This window comes from Musa acuminata, unplaced genomic scaffold (genome assembly GCF_036884655.1).
Source record: "Musa acuminata AAA Group cultivar baxijiao unplaced genomic scaffold, Cavendish_Baxijiao_AAA HiC_scaffold_1138, whole genome shotgun sequence".
NCBI classification, from domain to species: domain Eukaryota; kingdom Viridiplantae; phylum Streptophyta; class Magnoliopsida; order Zingiberales; family Musaceae; genus Musa; species Musa acuminata.
The window spans coordinates 4,512,506-4,532,577 of record NW_027021350.1 but is presented as its reverse complement, the minus strand read 5'-3'; the positions used below and the strand labels follow the sequence as shown (position 1 = coordinate 4,532,577).

At 36.7% G+C, this 20,072-nt stretch overlaps 2 protein-coding genes across 2 annotated transcripts; both read right to left on the bottom strand.

Annotated features, from left to right (window-relative positions):
- Positions 1-6,828: 6,828 nt before the first annotated feature.
- Positions 6,829-9,743, bottom strand: LOC103973041 (probable LRR receptor-like serine/threonine-protein kinase At4g29180). The gene is made up of 6 exons (XM_065179110.1): positions 9,634-9,743; positions 9,369-9,547; positions 8,055-8,317; positions 7,829-7,955; positions 7,270-7,339; positions 6,829-7,190 (listed from the first exon to the last, which is right to left on the bottom strand). Exons 1-5 carry the CDS (start codon positions 9,741-9,743, stop codon positions 7,308-7,310), a joined length of 711 nt encoding a protein of 236 aa, XP_065035182.1. The 3' UTR covers positions 6,829-7,190; positions 7,270-7,307.
- Positions 9,744-10,268: 525 nt separating this feature from the next.
- LOC135671157 (uncharacterized) lies at positions 10,269-19,182 on the bottom strand. Its single transcript, XM_065179109.1, has 6 exons — positions 17,813-19,182; positions 17,390-17,446; positions 13,201-13,822; positions 11,811-12,313; positions 10,541-10,676; positions 10,269-10,452 (listed from the first exon to the last, which is right to left on the bottom strand). The coding sequence occupies exons 1-6, from the start codon at positions 19,161-19,163 to the stop codon at positions 10,425-10,427; spliced, it is 2,697 nt and encodes an 898-aa protein (XP_065035181.1). The 5' UTR covers positions 19,164-19,182; the 3' UTR covers positions 10,269-10,424.
- Between the last annotated feature and the right edge of the window lie 890 nt (positions 19,183-20,072).

Below are 20,072 nucleotides of genomic sequence, written 5' to 3'. Positions count from 1 at the left end.
TGGATAAAAGAGAATTTGACAGTAGTAGATCTAAATCTAGATCTAAATCCAGACATAGAAATTTGAAATGCAAATATTGTCATAAAATGGGGCACATTAAATCTGATTGCTTTAAATTGAAAAATAAATTAAAGAAAAAAGAAAAATTTGTTGAGAAAACTATTGAATCCGCTGAAGCTAGTGTAGCATCTGATGAGAATGTTGAAAATATTTTCTTTGCTACTGATGACAGGACGATGTCTAAAAATGAATGGATTTTAGATTCAGGTTGTTCTTATCACATGTGTCCCAATAGGGATTTGTTTTCCACATATGAATCTTGTAATGGTGGAATTGTTTGATGGGCAATAATGCCGCATGTGATGTTGTTGGTAGAGGAACAATCCGAATTAAAATGCATTATGGTATTGTGAGGACGCTCACTAATGTTAGACATGTTCCTGATTTGAAAAAGAATCTCATCTCTTTAGGCACTCTAGAGGCCCTTGGGTGTAAATACACAGCTGAAGGTGGAGTTATGAAAGTTTCTAGAAGTGCTCTTATTATTATGAAAGCTTGTAGGTCTGGTAGCTTGTATATTCTGCAGGGAACTACTATCACAGGTTCAGTTGCAGTTTCGTCATCATCATTGTCTGATTCTGACATCACCAAATTATGGCATATGCGTTTGGGTCATATGAGCGAAAAAGGTTCGAGCCTATTGAGCAAAAGGGGTTTACTTTGCGGACAGAGTACTGGGCCACTGGACTTTTGTGAACACTGCATTTTTGGAAAGCAGAAAAGAGTCAGCTTCAATTCTCCGGCAGTTCACAAAACGAAAGGTACTCTTGACTATATTCATTCAGACCTTTGGGGTCCAGCTCAAGTTCAGTCTAAGGGTGGTGCCAGGTATATGTTGACTTTCATTGATGATTATTCCAAGAAAGTTTGGGTTTATTTTTTGAAGCATAAAAATGAAATTTTTCTAACCTTTAAACAATGGAAGACTTTGATTGAGAAGCAAACATGTAAACAGATTAAGCGGCTTCGAACAGATAATGACATGGAATTTTGTGAAGGTGATTTTGAAGAATTCTGCAAAAATGAAGGAATCGTTCGGCATCGCATTGTTAGGATGACGCCTCAGCAAAATGGTGTGGCCGAACGTATGAACAGAACACTCTTGGAGAGAGCGAGGTGTATGATCTCAAATGTAGGGTTGACAAAAGACTTTTGGGCAGAGATGATTAATATGGCCTGTTACGTTGTCAACTGCGCTCCTTCTGCAGCACTTGATTTTAAAACTCCAGAGGAAGTTTGGTCAGGTACTCCCGCTGATTACTCTGATTTTAAAATTTTGGGGTGTCTAGCATACATGCATGTAAATGAAGGAAAATTAGAGCCTCGGGCTAAAAAGTGTATTTTCCTTGGGTATGCTTCTAGGGTGAAAGGATACAGATTATGGTGTCCTGATCCCAAATCCCCAAAATTTATAATCAGTAGAGATGTTACTTTTGATGAATTATCTATGCTATCTTCTAAAAAGGAATCTACTAGTTGTACAAATGATAGTGCGCAGAAGCAGGTGGAGCTTGAGATTGGTAGTTCAGATTCTTTTAAGTTGAACTCTTCTACTCAAAGAATGCTAGTAGATGGTCCCGAGTCTATTGACGCAGATGATCCAGAGGAAGAGCAATATTCCATAGCCAAGGATAGACCACGGAGAGAAATTCGACCACCACAAAGATATGCAAATTTGGTTGCATATGCTTTGTCTGTTGCAGAAGAGACAAGTGAAGTTGGTGAGCCTACTTCCTACTCAGATGCAGTTTCTTGTGATAATTCCGCTAAGTGGTTGATTGCAATGAATGAAGAAATTGAGTCTCTCCATCGGAATAGAACTTGGGATCTTGTGAAGCCGCCTTCGGGTAAGAAAATTATTGGATGCAAATGGGATACCATTGCTGAGGGGAAAGTCCTTGTTCAGAAAATTCATACGAAGGACAATCCAACTGATATGCTTACGAAGCGTCTTCTAGTTTACAAGTTCAAGCAGTGCTTGGACTTGGTTGGTGTTCATTGTTGGTGATTGCCCGTTGGGGCTTTTATGAAGAAAGTGGAGCAAGTTTTGTTGGGACATGCCAAGGTGGAGATTTGTTAGTTTGGCAAGTCCCATAGTCTCACATCGGGAAAATCAGACTTGTTGTCTCGTCTTGAAACTATAAATAAGGGCCTGTGCTTTGAAGTCAGATGCACCACTAGTGGTACCACAGGCAGCACAAGAGGCACCACAAGAAAACCTGCTTACGGTTTGGGTTTTTCTTGTTTAGTAAGCTGAAGGTATTTTATGACCTAGGAACATCTTCCTAAGGCATTTGTAAGTGTCCCTCTTTTATAGTAGTAATTTGCTCCTCTTTCTTCCGTGGATGTAGGTCAAAGTCAATTGACCGAACCACGTATATCTGGTGTTCTGGTGTTCTTGTTGTTTCTTTTATTCTTCCGCTTTATTGTCTTGTCGGGTTGCCAAAATTATCCTTTGTAAAATATCCTGGGGCAAGCTCTAACACTGTATTCCCCCTCTTTTAGAAGCATCCTCTTGGTATAACTTTTTTGTCTAGGAAAGACGTCAAATAATATCATGGACGAGCGTGCTTCATAAGGAAAGATATACCAAAGAAAGTTAATTGGGATAGCTACTCAACTCGATCGGGTAACCATCCACTTAGGTGAGTGGGCAGGACTCGAGAACTTTACAAGTCTTCCATGTCTACTGGTGAAATGAAGAAGATGACTTGCATGCTGTGTGGAAGAAGTTGGCATTTATTGGAGTTGATTCCGTTGTCGATTGGGCTGACAGGTCAAGTCTTCTTCGTGCAGAAGTGGAGATCGAAAGTAGTCCATGGAATGGGAGAATTTTGCGTACATCCCTTTCCTCATCAGTTGCTTTATAAACCGTGAATGTTGGCTTTGTGATTTGACCGGCCATACACCTCCACCTTCTTCCTGTTCTTCTGATTGCAAGTGGGGGTTTTTAACATGGAGAGGGAGGTTTTGGAATTAAACTTATTAACTTATCATAAAGAAATTCAATTTGTATCAAGAGAAAAAATAAATTAAATATCTAAGAACAAACCAAAAACTATTGGTTAGAGGTTTTTATAAAAGAATGATTTATTTTAAATATAATTAATATAATGTATTTATGGGACTATATAAACCTTGGGTCATCAAACATAAAGTTTTAAAATTGTAAAGAGTTTTGAGTGAAAGATAGAGTATTTTGCCTTGTCCTACTTTTCGATTGTGTGATAGCCATTATCTTACTCTTCCATTGTGTGATATTCATATCTCTTTTTACTATCAAGTTCAACATTTGATATTAGAGCTTAAGTTAAGTTATGACCTCTCCTTCGAGCATCTCTAAATCTTTTGATTAACAAAAGAAAATTATGACATATGTGATAACAAAGATATTTTCTCAATTGCATAGCATATGAGATTTTCTCAACTACACGAGGAAATCTCGCTGCTCCGTTGAGGAAATCCTCTCATTCATCATATATAAATAGACACCATATAATACTAATTGAGATGTGTTTTTCTTGTTTCTATCATTTCACTCTTCGTTTTATCAATATGGTAAATCTAAATAAATGTTCTTCTAAGCTTACGATAGTTTGTAGAATATGAATTTGTTGAATCAAGTTCAATAGAATGAGCAATCAATATAGAAATAAGAAAATAACTTAAAAGATAGAAGAAAAGAGAAAATGACTTTGTTCACAATCTTCTAAGGGCTTGATGATATAATGTTTGAAGTCATCACTCTAGTAAATGCTTCAAAAGTATTTGGTGGTGTGGATCAAGTAAAATAGCTTCGTCTATAAGTTTTACTAGTTGATTTTATAAAATTACAATAAGATATTTTTGAATCTATTTATAATTACTTCTCAAAAGTCATTTCTATTGTTTATTAAATGAGATAAAATGGTGAACATATACGTGATGAAAGAGTAATAGAAATAAAGTACTAAAATCTCTATATCCAAAGTTTGATTTTATTTTTATAGTGATTAAAGAGTTTAAAGATTTAGAATAACTAATAGGTTTTCTTCAAGTTTATAAACAAAGACTTACGAAAAGAGGAGAAGAAAAATATATATAGTAAACACTATAAACGTTTACTCTCGAAAATAAATGTAAATTAAAATCTCAAAGAGAAAAAGGTTATGGTTGAGGATAAAGAGGAAAAAGTTACAGAAATCAGACCAATTAAAAATCTCAAAACAATGAAGGTGATAGAAAAAATTTTAGCAATAAAGGCTACGGTTATGGTTGAGGATGTGGCCGAGGCCGTGGACGTAGTAAAAATTCTAAAAGGTCAGAAATTCAATACTATGTTTACAAAAGGTATGGACATACTCCTAATGACTTATAATAATAATTTGAAGAAAGATTAATCTATGACATAGTATCAAGTTTTGTTGAGAAAAAAAAGAACCAAAATCAAGTTTTGTTAATAACTTGTAATAATTTGAAGGAAGATCAGTTTAGGTTACCTAGTATCTAGATACAGGAGCTTCAAATCACTTGTGTGATATCAAAGGACTATTTTCAGAAATGGATACAAGTAATTCCAAGAACATTACATTTGGTGATCTATCTCAAAGATCAGTAACAGACAAAGGTAAAATTTTTCTTAGATTTAATAATGATAAAAAAATACATGTTTCAAATGTTTATTATGTTCCTAATAGAAAAAAATAATATTATGAGCTTTGGGCAACTACTCACATGTGAAAATGGTGAAGAACAAAATGTTTCCTTTACATTTATGCATATTTGATTGGTCAAATGATTTTAAAACTGATATTGAAATCATTTGTACATTATGGTATCTTAGATATACTTACTTAAATTTGAGACTTTGAAACTTCAAGTACAATACGGTGACAATAATACCATGAAATTGATAGCCCATCAAAGTTATGTGAAGTATATGTCATCGACAAGCAAGAAAGAAATACTTTCAAATTAAGAATAATAAAAAGAGCATGACATCGATTTGATCTAGTGCACTTTGTGGCTCTATTAATCTAGTATCACTCATAGGAAATATGTATTTTTTTTACTTTTACTAATGATAATAGTGGCAAAACTAAGGTTTACATGTGGAAAAAAAAAATTTAAGCAAATTCAAAGAATTTAAGAATTTGGTTGAAAGTCAAAGTGGTTGTAACATTAAATGTTTAAAAATAAATAAGGATGACGAATATTAAAGAAATTTAAAAGTTTTTATAGAAATAATAGAATTTTACATCAATTCACCATATCATGCATGCTTCAACAAAATGGTATCTTAGAAAGAAAAAATAAGGCTATACAAAATATAGTCCGATGCATATTGAAGAAAAGAAGAATTCCTAAAGAATTTTGGGGAGATGCTATTGCTTGTGCAATTTATTTGCTTAACAGGTTTTCGATAAGGTGAATTAGTAATATTACACTAGAAGAAGTATGAAGCTTATAGAAATCAATATCTGTTGTGGAGGTCAATATGTTAATTGGGTAATACGTTGAACGAGAGGACGATGCGGCGAACGGTCAAACGAAACGCTAGATAAACCAACGACATGCCAGATTCATGCTTTGTAATTAATTATATCTTGATTGAAGTAGTTTATGGTATAATTAAATTGGTTTGTAGTGAAACTATACCAACTTAATTAAGGGCCCATTGAACCTGATCTAGGACTAAGTTGGGCTCATTCAATGACCCAAAAGTTGGGTCAGGCAATGATATTGCTAGACTAGGCAGTGGAACCACCAGAGGCTCAGTCTCCAAGATCCAATCTCTCAGGATGTTAGGTGGTGGTATCGCTAAACTGGACGGTGGTACCACCTAGTGTCAGATAGTATTGGCGGTTGTACTGCCAGTACCCTGAAGACTTGGGATGAGACTATTTTTTACTTCAAATTTGAATCTATTTGGAGCCTATAAATATCTCGTTCATCCCTACTCAATTAATACAAAAACTGAGAACAAAATTGTGTAAAAATGCTGATATAATCCCTTAAGAGTTCCCTTTCTCTAGCTTTATGTTTTAAATTCAATTTGAGAGAAGGGTAAGAGAATTATAAAGATTATCTCGTAAACCTATAAAAATGAGAAAAGAGTTGTAAGAGGATAGTTGGTCTTCATCCGTTGAAAGAAGATAAATAGTGGAAGCCAATGGCCACGGAGGAGGAATCAAAAGTAGACATAAATCACAATGACCAAACTACTATAAAATTGATGTGTACTCTTTCTGCTCTTCGTTACTATTGTTTTATGTTTTAATTGCTTATCACATTTGCTCAAAGTCAACATTTGCTCAAAGTCAAATACACTTTCGATATCATTTCTGATACAATTTCATTGAAACAAATTTTTTTTTTTTTCGAATCGACGTAATTCAGCCCCACTTAGTATCGATTCGATCCTAATAGATCGTATCCATTCGACTAAGTGACACCTTTTTGGTTGCTCCAACACAGCTGATAGGCCTGTAACCAGTTCCAGAACAACTAATATACATCACTTTTTTCAGTCAGCTGGAAGGAAGCGAAGTACTTGAAAAAAGAAATGTATCAATGTAGTACTTGGTTACTACTATGATACTTTTGGAGAAGAAAACTAAGAAGATTGAATATTGATTTGACTTCACTCATACATTAATTTAACATTATTCCTATTTTGTAGATGTAAAAGGGGCAAAAATAACCATCCCAGAAAGGTGCAACAATTGTTCGTGATTCTACTCTTGGCAAGTTAGCTAAGAAAGAAATCTGCATCACATTTGGAAATCCTGAGCAATTCACACTGCAAATATTATTTAGTTGCCAAAGTAGTTCTTAAGTTCTCTATAAAACAAATTAAACCGACTTGTCAGTAGAGGGGCAATCAAGGAAATCCTGAGCAATTCACACTGCAAATATTATTATTATCTGGCAAACTTCTGTGAAGTAGAAAACATGCTCGAGATCTATGTATCCTGGAGTGCCAGCCACAACATCAGTAGATACGTGAGTCTGGGCATCGGTCAGGAAAGGCTTTGACAGCTCAAAATCTGCTACCTTTGCCTCAAAGTCATGTGTTAAGAGGATATTGTTAGTCTTCACATCTCTATGGATCATAGGTGGCACACATCCCTTGTGTAGATACTCCAGACCTGTTCAGATATTGTTCAGTGGAACAGAAAGTGAAAATTTGAAAAGATATATAAAAAGCAATACCAATTGTAAGATCACCTTGTGCGGTTTCCACTGCTATCCGAATTCTTTCTCTCCTAACTCAATGTTTGACTATTTCCAGTTTTATCTGTAAAATTAACTCCATAAGTTCAGCATAATATAAAATTAACTCAAGAATATTATGTTGCATAGTTCTGTGAGGACTAGATGAAGCTGACAAGGCACTAAATATTCTGAATATGTCTCAGATACGGTCAAGAACATTTTATCTATAGAAAAAAAGGTGCAATTAAGAATCTAAAATTTTTATAAAAAATAAAAAATCGTATTGGATAAGTCAGTTACACTAAGCTCCAGAATCTTGACAAATAATGATCAGGGTACTGTTTTTGCTAGAAGTAAAAAAAAAAAATAACATGATAATATCTTATCAATTGCATTAATTCAATCGTATGATAATGTATGACAAATCAAGAGCAAGAAATTCTAGGTATAGAAAGAGAAATATACTGTCGAAAGATATAAAATTTTCAGGTAAAGCAACTTAAACTGGATTCAATCTTCTCCAAGCATACAGTAGCTCAGATCATAGAATAATATTCAACATCTTTTTTACCTGAAAGATGATCTCTAAGACTTCCACGAGCAGCATATTCATAAACAAGTCCAAGTTGATTGCTGTCTCTACAGTACCCGATCAAAGACACTAAGTTCCTGTGATGGACCCTCGATAAGAGAAGAGCCTGCAACCCAAAGAGGAAGATATATACTTAATTTCATCCATAACCTATTTGTTCATTAAAATGGTAGTCCACCAAAATGCATTCATATAGATTGCATACCTCGGCTTGAAACTCTTTCAGCCCATGTGATCTGGAGCCAGAATTTGCAGACATGGACTCCTCAGATGATGTCCCATTGACCATCCGATGTGAGTGCAAAAGTTTTACTGCAGCTTCAGTGCCGTCATGCAATCGACCATGGTAAACATTCCCAAACCCCCCCTTTCCAAGTACAAGATCAAAATTGTTGGTGATGGCCTTCAATTCATCATATGTAAATCTATGGGTTTCGGGTATAGCAAGCGAGTCTTGAATTGGCGGTGCTATTATTTCATTAAAAGAAACAAAAAGAGTGCTGTTAACAATGCTTCTCATTGTAATGAAGGTGAAGTTTCTAGTACAGAATTCCAAAACATGCATCCGCAAGTCACTTGTAAACTCCAGAGAGAAATTTCATGAGATATGATTCATAATAACTCATATACCTACCAATGATCACTTTCCATTGTCTGTATGTTAAATATGTCCTGGATCATGTAATTTAGGAAAGTTGTGTAGATAATTCTAAAACAGACTCTATAATAATGAGCGTAAAGAACATTGATGAGCCTAAAACATACTTTACAAATATAAAGGTGAAAAAGTTAGCTAAAAATTAACTGACTTAGTTTTAGGCAATCACACTTATATAATAACTGACTCTATAATAATAACTGACTTAATTTTAGGCAATCACACTTATATACAAGGTTTGTCAAGCTTTGGTAGAATGGTAGATAATAAATTATTATTTATCAAACCACTAGTTGTTTATAAGTTTGTATTACACATGGCCTAAAAATTGACTCATTTAATCTTGATCTATTTGATAAAGAACTTAGCTTTATCAAAATTTTAATCTCAGGCAGAATTTAGACAAGACTAGAATTGAAAAAGATCAGCATAATTACACCCCAAATCAGAGTTGGGAAGGTTCATCATAATGAATGGTCTTATGGAATAGAAACTTCCCTTGAAGTAGTGTGTGGTATCAATCATAAGCTTACATATGTTTTAGCTGTTCGCTCCAACTAAATCATAAAAATATTTAGATAAAGATGTTGTTTGGATGCTAACAACTACGGCAGATACAGTAACCAAGCTAGAAATCTTTGCTTTACGAGTCTCACTTTTGTTACCCTAGATAAAAGAGAATTTTTTTTTTCAGCAATAAAAGAAGTTATTTTTCTCTATGCTATCAGAGAAGACATGTCCTGATATTATACAGGTAAGAGTTCTATCTCACTTCTAACATTGCCTTTCGTTGAAGAAGAAAAGGACATTATACAACATAATTGTATGTTTATAAGCTATTACTTGCTTTAAACCACTTACATAATTTTGTCTTAGATTTTTTTCTCCTCGAGAAGAATAAAAGCAGTGATAGGAGCAGCAGTATAATCAGCGCCAGGATGACAGTGATCAGCACAATGGTGAATGTAGCAAGCTTCCTTCCTTTGCTGCCAATTTGACATGTACTATGACAGAGACATATATCCGGATTGTTGTCCACTCTTTGCAGAACATAAAGTTCATAAGATATTAGTATTAGGTAGAAGGAATTGTTGGAAGATTTGGGATGTTAGATTACAGCACAAACCTCAACTCAAGCAATCCTTTTGATTGTCCATCACACAAAGAAGCTGGAATAGGCCCATTGAGTCGGTTATTTGACAAAATTCTGCAAAAAGTTTGATATTGCTCAACCATTAGCATATAATATGTGGAGAGAGAAGTCCTGAAGCATGCGCACGACAAAATTGAAGTTTTCAATATTGAAAACGCATGCACCAGGTGAATTGTGTAAGAGAGAAAAATCTGTTCTTACAGCACAGTGAGTGATGTCAATTCTTCTAAAGAGGGCGGTATTGGGCCTGTTAAATCATTGTTTGACAAGTCCCTGAGACAAAATACATGGATTACATTAGTTATTGATATGTTTTCATAAGAAATTTCATTAAAAAAAAAAGTAGCTACATGTTGATCTCTATAACTTTGGTCCTTTGAAACCAGATTTCATGAGTAAAGCCATATTAGAAGCAAAACACAACAATAGTGTTTTGGTTTTAGTTCAGTTTGGATGATATAGGATGTGGTTAAAGAAAACCCCAAGCTAATGCTTTGGTTTGTAAACTGGTCCATCTGCATTCCTGATTTTGGCAACTAACATGAAAAAACAAAAGCCTTTTGTTTATGGAGTTAGAAAAAGGAGATTAGAAGTGAATAAAATACACATGTAAAAGGGTAACAAGTCAATTTCATGCAACATCTACAAATTGTTCTCAAGTTCTCTGCATGATGTTGCTAGCCAGCAGCCTCCGACGATAAATTTAGAAACTTACAAATAGTTAAGGGCCTTCAGATTAGCAAAAGTATTTGGTATAGCACCATTCAACCCATCCCATGATAAGAGAGGTTTCTGTAAAAGAAAATAAAGTAGAAATCATTACATCAGAATCAGTGCTTTTTATTGATGTCTTTTAAAACAACCAAATCTTGGAGCTTACAATGAGGTGACTCTTGGGGTACCAGAGCTTGAGTAGGTGCAATTTACTCCACTCCAAATGAATTGCTGCGGAGCACAAGGATCACCCTGCCATATCTTCATCTGATATAATTTCTTTATCCCCATCATAGCATCAGCTGTTAATTTTACAGGTTAAGCCAATGTCCACCATACTGAATTCAAACTATTGTGAAAAAAATCCAAGGTTGGCATGTAATCGGATGCATGCCATATAGATGATTATTGTAGCCCCCTCGAAACAAATTTTAATATTCATTTCAAAATAGTAAATGGGCACCATGAAGCATTTTGACACAACTCTGCCCGGAAAAATGTTTCACATGCATGAGCACACCTACAGCCACACCTTATATGATTTGGTTTAAACGATAGAATTTTGATCACTGAAAATCCTGATGTTGTATGATCTTACCATTGATATTAATATCCAAATTGTATTTGACCTAGCTTATGAATAACTATCTTGAAATGATATTTACAGGCACAATAGAACCATTAGATACATCACTTGTTGTTCGGTAATCCAGTCATTTTATATATTGTCAATCTCAGTCATATATATTGTTGTCAATCTAACTTTTGTTTATCATTTCAGACATGCCAAATCACCACGAGAAGTAAAAGCGCAGAAGAATATAAATTATGATTTCTAATAATGCATGGTTCAAGTTCTTGGACTCAAAAAGAATAATTAACATTTTTTCCTGAAAAGTATGCATATCCTCTGAACATAGGATTGATAGTTATGCATAATATTTCAAACATTTCATTGCAACAATCAAGTCTTTGGGATTACACTCCAAGTTGACCAAATGGATCCCTAAGTTCATTCCGGTAGACTGATTATTTTAACAAAGATAGCAGAAAATGTGCTTCATTTTACCAATGCTAAAACAAAATAAAGGAAAGAAACAATGTATTCATCTTCGACTTAATATGTAAACTTCAAATCAGCAATCGGCTAAATAAGCAAACAACTTATTGTATATGTTCAGGTAAGACACCAGTGAGATGGATAATGCACGGTTTTATGCCAATAACATACTACACTTTTTTCCTTCAGAAAACAGATAAAAGGGGGGGAAAGCATGAATGGCCACATTGCATGTTAGGCCTCCAAAAGTGTGCAGGTAATTAATAAGAAAAACACAGTTCATCTTGAGGAGGGAAAAAAAAAGAACAAGCAGATGATACAAGTTATTGACCGGACTAGAGCAATGGATGTCCAAAGTAGTGGTGGGATAGCATACCATCGGCTGCATCTGTTGCCAAAACTGAAAGATTAATAGGAATGTAAACCTCAGCAGCATTGAGGATGGGGGGAAGGGTGGAACCGGCCACCCTTGTCAGATTAAAATAACCATTTAAGCCTGGGTATGCCAGCCGATGGACGAAATGGACATGAGTTGCCAGTAGATATGCAGGACTGATGTTATCAGTATCGGGTTCCCCGTCTGCTCTCACCTGAAAAATTCTACTTCCATTCCCACTTAAATAGTCGAAATCAGCAAAGTGCAAATAGATATAGAATGTTGTTTGAACACTCGAATTGAGGCCATAGTGCAAGAAATATTGCAATGTAAAATTATCTGCAGCAACAGTTGCAGTCCCCATGACCTTGCCTGGGACCTCATAAGCATCACCACGAGTGGTCTTGATTCCCAAAGTACTGCTCATAAAATTCCATGTTTTACAACCAATAATATAACTGTTGCAAGGATCCCATGTCCTATCATATTTATCTTCTGGATACCTGTACAACATGAAATTTGTTAACCAATCTGTATTATTAATACAGATATGATTTGATAGACTCAACCACTTTTCAAAGGCATAATAAAGAGAGATTATGCTAGTCGTGTTCCTTAAGACTCCTCCTTCGCCACACACAACAATGTAAATCATTGTCCTCATCGAGTTTGCTATCCTCTCCCAAATTGTGGTAATTATCTCCTGTGATCCCCTATTTCTGCTCACTTATTTGTGTCAGATATATGTGATTATTTGTGTCAGATATATTTCTGCTCACTTATTTGTGTCAGATATATGTGATTATTTGTGTCAGATATATTTCTGCTCACTTATTTGTGTCAGATATATTTCTGCTCACTTATGACATTATGCTAAGTTCATTTAGCTTGTGCTTCGTGTCTAACTTGTGTAATTATAGAACCATAATTACGGTATTGTTCATTGTAATTTCACTTCTACAGATAATTAAACTTGGATCTTAATTGGGTTTGATTTAGTCTAATAGTATTTTCTAGCGATGAACACTTTTACTGGACATCTGTGGTTAAAATTGAGAGTCAGTTTAATCAAAATTGTAATCGAAGAGTATACAGAGTCAATTACTTCTACAGGGCAAATGAGTCTTTATGTTTGTTACAATTTTTTGAGATAACCACAAACAGATTATAACACTTTGTTCCCTTTATAGAAGATCAAGGCTCCATCCCTTTCCAAATTTTCCGTAGTGATTCGGCCTCAAAAGAACTACCATAACCAATCAATAAAGGAAAGCTAGGAGAAAACCGTCGGGTTCAAGAAATCCCCTTTCTCCATGCGAGGCATGAACACTGGACGATCCGTATGGGAGAAGAAATTTCAGCAAGCATCGAATGGAAGGTCTGCGTTTACCTGACGGTGTCGTTGGTGAGGGATCCCAAGTTGTAGCGACTGTGGAACACTAGTGCAGCGGATTGATTCGCGTCCTGGTACGCCAGGTGGTTGTCGATATGCCTCAACTCCAGCGAAGATATGAACGGCGCTCCCAAACCAATGTTGGCCAGGCATATCGACAGGGAGTCGGACGGGGCGGCAGTAATAATCTCGGCCCCGTAAAGTGTGTACACCTCGGTGATGTTGATGGTTTGCCAGAGGTTGACACCGACATAGAGATCGAATAGCAGCGGTGGGGCGACGGAGTCCCCAGAGGCGTGGCCGTCGTAGTTGCCGTGAACGAAGGAGGCCCTTACGAGATACCTGTCCCCTTCCTTCAACCCGGGAAGGGTGTAGCAGTTGCGAGTTCCCTCGGGAAAGCTTCGAACGGTGAACCACGTCTGCAGCTTTGTAGGATCCTCGATGTACCTTTCAGCGATTCTGACGTTTCTACCCGTGTCGATGTATCCTTCATCGACTCGGTACAGTATTCCAGTTTCGGAGTCGGTATTGCCACGAGTGGCGCCACAGTCGATGCTCACGAATCCTGCACAGATGATTTGGGTTGGGCGATCCGTTCGTATGACATTTGTTAGGTTAACTGACAAGAAGAAGATGGGAACTCTCCATCTGTCGACTAATTAATTATATAAGTCCAATATGAATGTCATGAAATAAATAAATATACTTTTAATTGTTTTTCAGAATAAAAATTTTATGAAGAACTAAAAAAGATAATTATATATATATATATATAAGATAATTATATACACATGCAGTATCATCATGTGATGATCAATTCAGTAGGAAAATTTATTATTATTTTTTATCGATTATAATAATCTTAGATCTCACTATATAAAGATTCCTCAAGTATATTTTTTGAGATCTAAATTCTCTTAGATCATTAGTTCTCTAATAGACTTCGAATTTAGTCGAATCCTCCATCTCCTAAACTAATTTAAGAATTAGAAGATTTTATCAAGCACATCGTCAATACTGTCTCTATCAAGCTAGGAGACTGAGTACAAGAAGATAGAAAGAATGGAAGAAAAGAGAAGAAATACAGACTAAGATAATCAAATATATTTGGAAATCTGTGGTCATCATCAATTGATGCAATTCAAATGGAGTCACCGTGAGAACGCAACCACCGGAGAGAGAGAGATCCATGGTGACAAGCATGCTCTTGCAATGGGTGCTGCTTGAGAACAAGAATCGCTGCTGCCAAGAAACCTAAGCAGACTCCGACCATGAAGTTTCTCATCGTCCCCCTGCAACTCAACCCCTGAAACATATATATATATATATATATATATATATATATATATATATATATATATATATATATATATATATATATATATATATAGAGAGAGAGAGAGAGAGAGAGAGAGAGAGAGAGAGAAAAAGGAAAAAAAAGAGGATTGTTGTTAGTTGGATGTTCAATTCATGACATAATATAGAGATGACTTAAAGTATATCTTAATATTTATTTTGACTAGAAGGACATGATATAAAGTGGATTGATGACTTGAGTCAATCTGACTCTTAAATTGGAGTAGTATTAAAGAGGTTAGAATATCATCATCTTAAGAGCCATATATATTCTATGTATCTCTAGGATTTTAATTCCTCTGAGAGATATAAATTATTTGATGTTTATAGGAAAAGATATATAAGGAGAGTTGTGCTTGAATAGAGATGACCCAAGTCTTTAATTGATCTTATATAATGAAAAAATTAATTTTGTCTATAGAGATAGACAAATGTTGTCAAATCATTTTAAATAGAAAAAATGATGATAATAGGTTTATTAGAAAAAAATCTGAACTACCATGTAATAATTCTAAAACGATTAAGAAAGATAAGTACCGCTGTGTCATTATCTATAGTATTTCAAATCCCAATAATAGAAAATTTTAGCTCAAAATCGAAATCACATCAAGTAATTCAAGGAGGAGAAACTAACAATGAACTCAAAAAGTGAATAGATACCAACAAAAATACTGTTAAAGAACTTCTATTTTATAACTACCTCAAATATTACAGAGACTCCTTTTTTGAGTTCCATCACCTCCAATTACATAGACCTATTAAATCCAAATATATGCACTTTATGCAATATAAAATAGATACATCAATAATGCCCACATATAACAGTAGTGACATATTGAACCCTCAAATACAAATAAGTTCACCAAAGACATCCCACCAATAGATTATTACATCCCAAGTCTAAAGAGTATGAACCATAAACGATTTAATTTATTGTCTTGATGCATAACCAAATTCAATCTATTCATAGGCATCTGAAAATTTTAACAACAAGGATATGAGCAACCACAACTTAGTAAACACCAAAACTCATATACTAGTAAAACTTATCATAAATACATTTTAAAAAATTATACACTTATATAAAGGGCAAACATAACTTTACATGCTTTTCAAATCATAACTTTTTAGCTTAATAAGCACATAAGATAATATAATTTTTGAATACATTTGCATAACAAAACATAAGTGGATAGATTTCATTTTAATGCCAAGATTATTAATAATCAATCATGAATCAGTATAAGTATAACTAAGTCTTCATATGTAAATTCATCAATAGTCATGACTATAACAAAGGGCATATATTAAAATAAAAGTCGAAGTGCTAATGGCTATGACCATATTATATCCTTGTGACAAGGATCAAAATCATATTTAATCTCCATGGTATAGGTAATACATTTATCTCTATGTTAGACCTAGAAAAAACTAGTTTATGAACTTATGACCAATGTACGACAACAATTGATAAAGTCTAAATCAAAACCAACTAATTGAGAACAATTAACCATCATCTAAAGTAACATATTGAAACCTTATTTGAAATATGTTCAACAATATATCATTGAAAAATATAACAATTAAATATTTTAATTATTTTAAACAAATACAATATCGAAAAGCCTATTTTCAAAAGCCAATTTAACATTTGCAAATCACATAACTTCATTATTAACAAATATATTATTAAATTAGAAAACAAGTTATACATAATCATTCGATACTTACGTTAATCATAGATTATTATAACTGATATAGTGATCAACACTCTCCTTATTTTCCTAAATCATTCGAATAATATAAACCAATCCAATAAACAATCATAATATTTTCTTTCTTATATGAGAATGACTATTTTTTTTTTAAATCACAACATACTCAATGATTTTAGAATAATTAATCTATAGTCTTATTTACTCTCTGATTGGTAGGGAATGAATAGAAATTCAAAATCATACATATATATATATATATATATATATATATATATATATATATATATATATATATATATATATATATATATACTCTTTCAAATTTAAAACTTACTCTCTTGATATAAAAACAACATCCTTATTAAATCTCACACCTATTTTATTTTTTTCTCCTCTTTTCTTCCCCTGCCAAAGCCACCCCTTTCTTCCTCTATTCTATCATTTCGAAAGTAATGTGTTTGCTCCTTTAAAATCAATATAGCATATTTTTAAACTATATCTTCACGGAAGACTTAGGTTGTACTTCTCTTCTTTTTCTAATATTTCTCTGCTTTAAAACTACGAGCCAACTCTTGCATGATGTTATAATTATGCAAACATCAAATAGAAGAAGATGGTAAACAACCACATTACGTACAAATTGATTAATACTTGTCTTCAAACACCATAAATAAAGCAACTCATCTTTTCTTATATCAACTACACAAATTCTTTTTTCATTAATCACAGCCAGCATCTACAAATCTAAAATACCATATAAATAAAAAGTAGAGTGATGACATACCTTCTCCCCATCTACGGTAAAATCTCGGATTATCCACACTCAAATTTTTGGGATTAAAGTCTAAGTAATCGTCAAAAGATTAAATGTCATTGGACCCAGAACCGATCATACATATCATCAATCATATGGAAATAAACATGCCTCCATGTGTCTTTGAGGAAAAGAATACCACAAAAGATCCAAAATCCCATCACATATCGTAGTACCATGCTGATATAGAACCATAACCACTCGGGAATCTCTTTCTTATACTCTTGTATAATATTTTGAGTTGTTTTATTATTGAAACAACTTTTGGAAATTGGTTGTCCACATAAGTCAGCATTACCCATATAGATGGATGGATCAATAAAAGTTTGGAGTTGATTACCAGATGGTATCATTCCTGAAAGATTATTATATGACAAATTCAAATAGCTCAAAGAATATAAAGTCGATAAGCTCTCAGGAATGCTACCAGAAAGATCATTTATCGATAGATCAAGGGATTCTAATGATTTCATTCCTCCTATCTCTCGAGGGATTTTACTTTGTAAATGATTTCTTGACAAATTTAAGTTCTTGAGTCCTGCGAGGTCTCCGATTCCTTTTGGTATCTCTCCGGTTAGTCGATTGTTTGAAAGATCCAAACTTTTCATAAGACTTATGCTGCATTGTAAATAATAAAAGTCTTGTCCCTTTGTAATGACATCTAATTCATAATCACATAATTCATAATATTGTAATGTCGATCTCATGGTACTTAAATTACCAATGTTTTGAGGTATTGAACCAGAGAAGTTGTTATTCGCAAGATCCAATATTTGAAGCTTTTCAAATCGAGCAAGTTGCCAAGGAACAACTCCTGAAAACATATTTGAACGAAGACGAAGCACTACCAGTTGTTGTAGATTATCTCCTATCCATGGCGTTATACTTCCGACAAAATTGTTTTGAGCCAAATCAAGAAACCGTAACCCTATACAATTTTTCAATGACAAAGGAAGCTCACCTGAAAAACTATTATTTTTTAGTTGCAAATGCCAAAGCCCACTTAAAAATCCGATCGTGTGTGGAATTTCACCCGAGAAGTGATTGTTGCCCAAATTCAAGATATAAAGATTTTGTAATGATTTTCCCATACAATAAGGGATCTCACCAAGTAATTTGTTGCTCGAAAGGTCAAGGTATTTGAGAAATGTCCATGGGCAGATTGATGAAGATAAACCACCATCAAGCATGTTATCTGAGAGTGCCACTGATTGAACATCAGGCCATATCGGCAATTGCCCCGTAAAGGAATTATTGGAGAGGAATAGAGTATCAAGTGTAGATGGTAGCATCGTTGGCAATGGACCTTCAAATCTGTTGGAGTCCAAATATAATATTTCCAACTTGGTGAAGTTCAAAGAAGATGGCAGCTTGCCTCCTATTTGGTTGTTGGAAAGGTCTAAATCTGTGATGGTAGAAGATGAAATATTCCCAAACCAAGCGGGCATTGTCCCTGCAAGTTTACAGTCTGCCAAATATAATTCTTCGATCTGTGTTTGGAACTGCAACCAATCTGGAAATTGAGGTCCCAACTGACAATTGGTTAAACCTACTAATCTGAGTTGGAAAGGGGGGATCCAACTCTGGCCAGCCCGCGCGCCTCGGCCCCTCGGTCCCACGCGCGCCTCACGCGCGGCCAAACCGCCCGCGTCCCACGCGCGCGGCCAAACCGCCCGCGTCTCATGCGCGCGGCCAGCCCGACCGCGCCGAGCGTCTCGGCCACTCGGCCCCACGCGCGCGGCCATCCCGCGCGCCTCGGCTCCTCGGTCCCATGCGCGCGACCAGCCTGCCCGCGCCGAACACCTCGGCCACAGCCTACCCGAGACCTCCTCGGCCACGGCTTGCCCGAGACTTCCTCTATGCATGCACAAGTAGCTCCTCGGCCACAGCATGCATAAGGAGAGATATGGCGTCGCTTGAGAGACTTGGCCCATGCGCAGCCAGCACGCAGCCTCGCTGCCTCGGCCACTCGGCCTCATGCAAACACGCTGCCTTGCTGCCTCGCTGCCTCGGCCACGCGGCCTCATGCGCAGCCAACACGCAGCCTCGCTGGCTCGGCCACTCGGCCTCATGCGCGGCAAACACGCTGCCTTGCTGCCTCGCTCCCTCGGTCCCACGCGCGCGACCAGCCTGACCGCGCCGAACACCTCGGCCACAGCCTACCCGAGACCTCCTCGGCCATGGCATGCCCGAGAGCTCCTCGGCCACAGCCTACCCGAGACCCCCTCGGCCACGGCTTGCCCGAGACTTCCTCTACGCGGCCTAAGTAGCTCCTCGGCCACGGCTTGCCCGAGACTTCCTCTATGCATGCACAAGTAGCTCCTCGGCCACAGCATGCATAAGGAGAGATATGGCGTCGCTTGAGAGACTTGGCCCATGCGCAGCCAGCACGCAGCCTCGCTGCCTCGGCCACTCGGCCTCATGCAAACACGCTGCCTTGCTGCCTCGCTGCCTCGGCCACGCGGCCTCATGCGCAGCCAACACGCAGCCTCGCTGGCTTGGCCACTCGGCCTCATGCGCGGCAAACACGCTGCCTTGCTGTCTCGCTGCCTCGGCCACAAGCGCCTCGACCCCTCGGTCCCACGCGCGCGACCAGCCTGCCCGCGCCGAACACCTCGGCCACAGCCTACCCGAGACCTCCTCGGCCATGGCATGCCCGAGAGCTCCTCGGCCACAGCCTACCCGAGACCCCCTCGGTCACGGCTTGCCCGAGACTTCCTCTACGCGGCCTAAGTAGCTCCTCGGCCACGGCTTGCCCGAGACTTCCTCTATGCATGCACAAGTAGCTCCTCGGCCACAGCATGCATAAGGAGAGATATGGCGTCGCCTGAGAGACTTGGCTCATGCGCAGCCAGCACGCTGCCTCGGCCACTCGGCCTCATGCGCAGCCAACACGCTGCCTTGCTGCCTCGGCCACTCGGCCTCGTGCGCAGCCAGCACGCAGCCTCGCTGCCTCGGCCACTCAGCCTCATGTGCAGCCA

What these genes read in the sequence shown, in the direction of transcription:
- LOC103973041 (XM_065179110.1), bottom strand. Translation starts at nt 9,743, where the DNA reads ATGGTTGAGCAATATCAAACTTTTTGCAGAATTTTGTCAAATAACCGA. An exon ending in TGAAAGAGTTTCAAGCCGAG is followed by an intron (nt 7,956 to 8,054) that starts GTATGCAATCTA and finishes TTTGGGTTGCAG; the next exon opens with GCTCTTCTCTTATCGAGGGT. An exon ending in TCTTAGAGATCATCTTTCAG is followed by an intron (nt 7,340 to 7,828) that starts GTAAAAAAGATG and finishes TTAATTTTACAG; the next exon opens with ATAAAACTGGAAATAGTCAA.
- LOC135671157 (XM_065179109.1), bottom strand. Translation starts at nt 19,163, where the DNA reads ATGAGGCCGAGTGGCCGAGCCAGCGAGGCTGCGTGTTGGCTGCGCATG. An exon ending in TTCAATACCTCAAAACATTG is followed by an intron (nt 17,447 to 17,812) that starts GTAATTTAAGTA and finishes ATAATCTTTCAG; the next exon opens with GAATGATACCATCTGGTAAT. An exon ending in ACCCCAAGAGTCACCTCATT is followed by an intron (nt 10,453 to 10,540) that starts GTAAGCTCCAAG and finishes TTTCTTTTACAG; the next exon opens with AAACCTCTCTTATCATGGGA.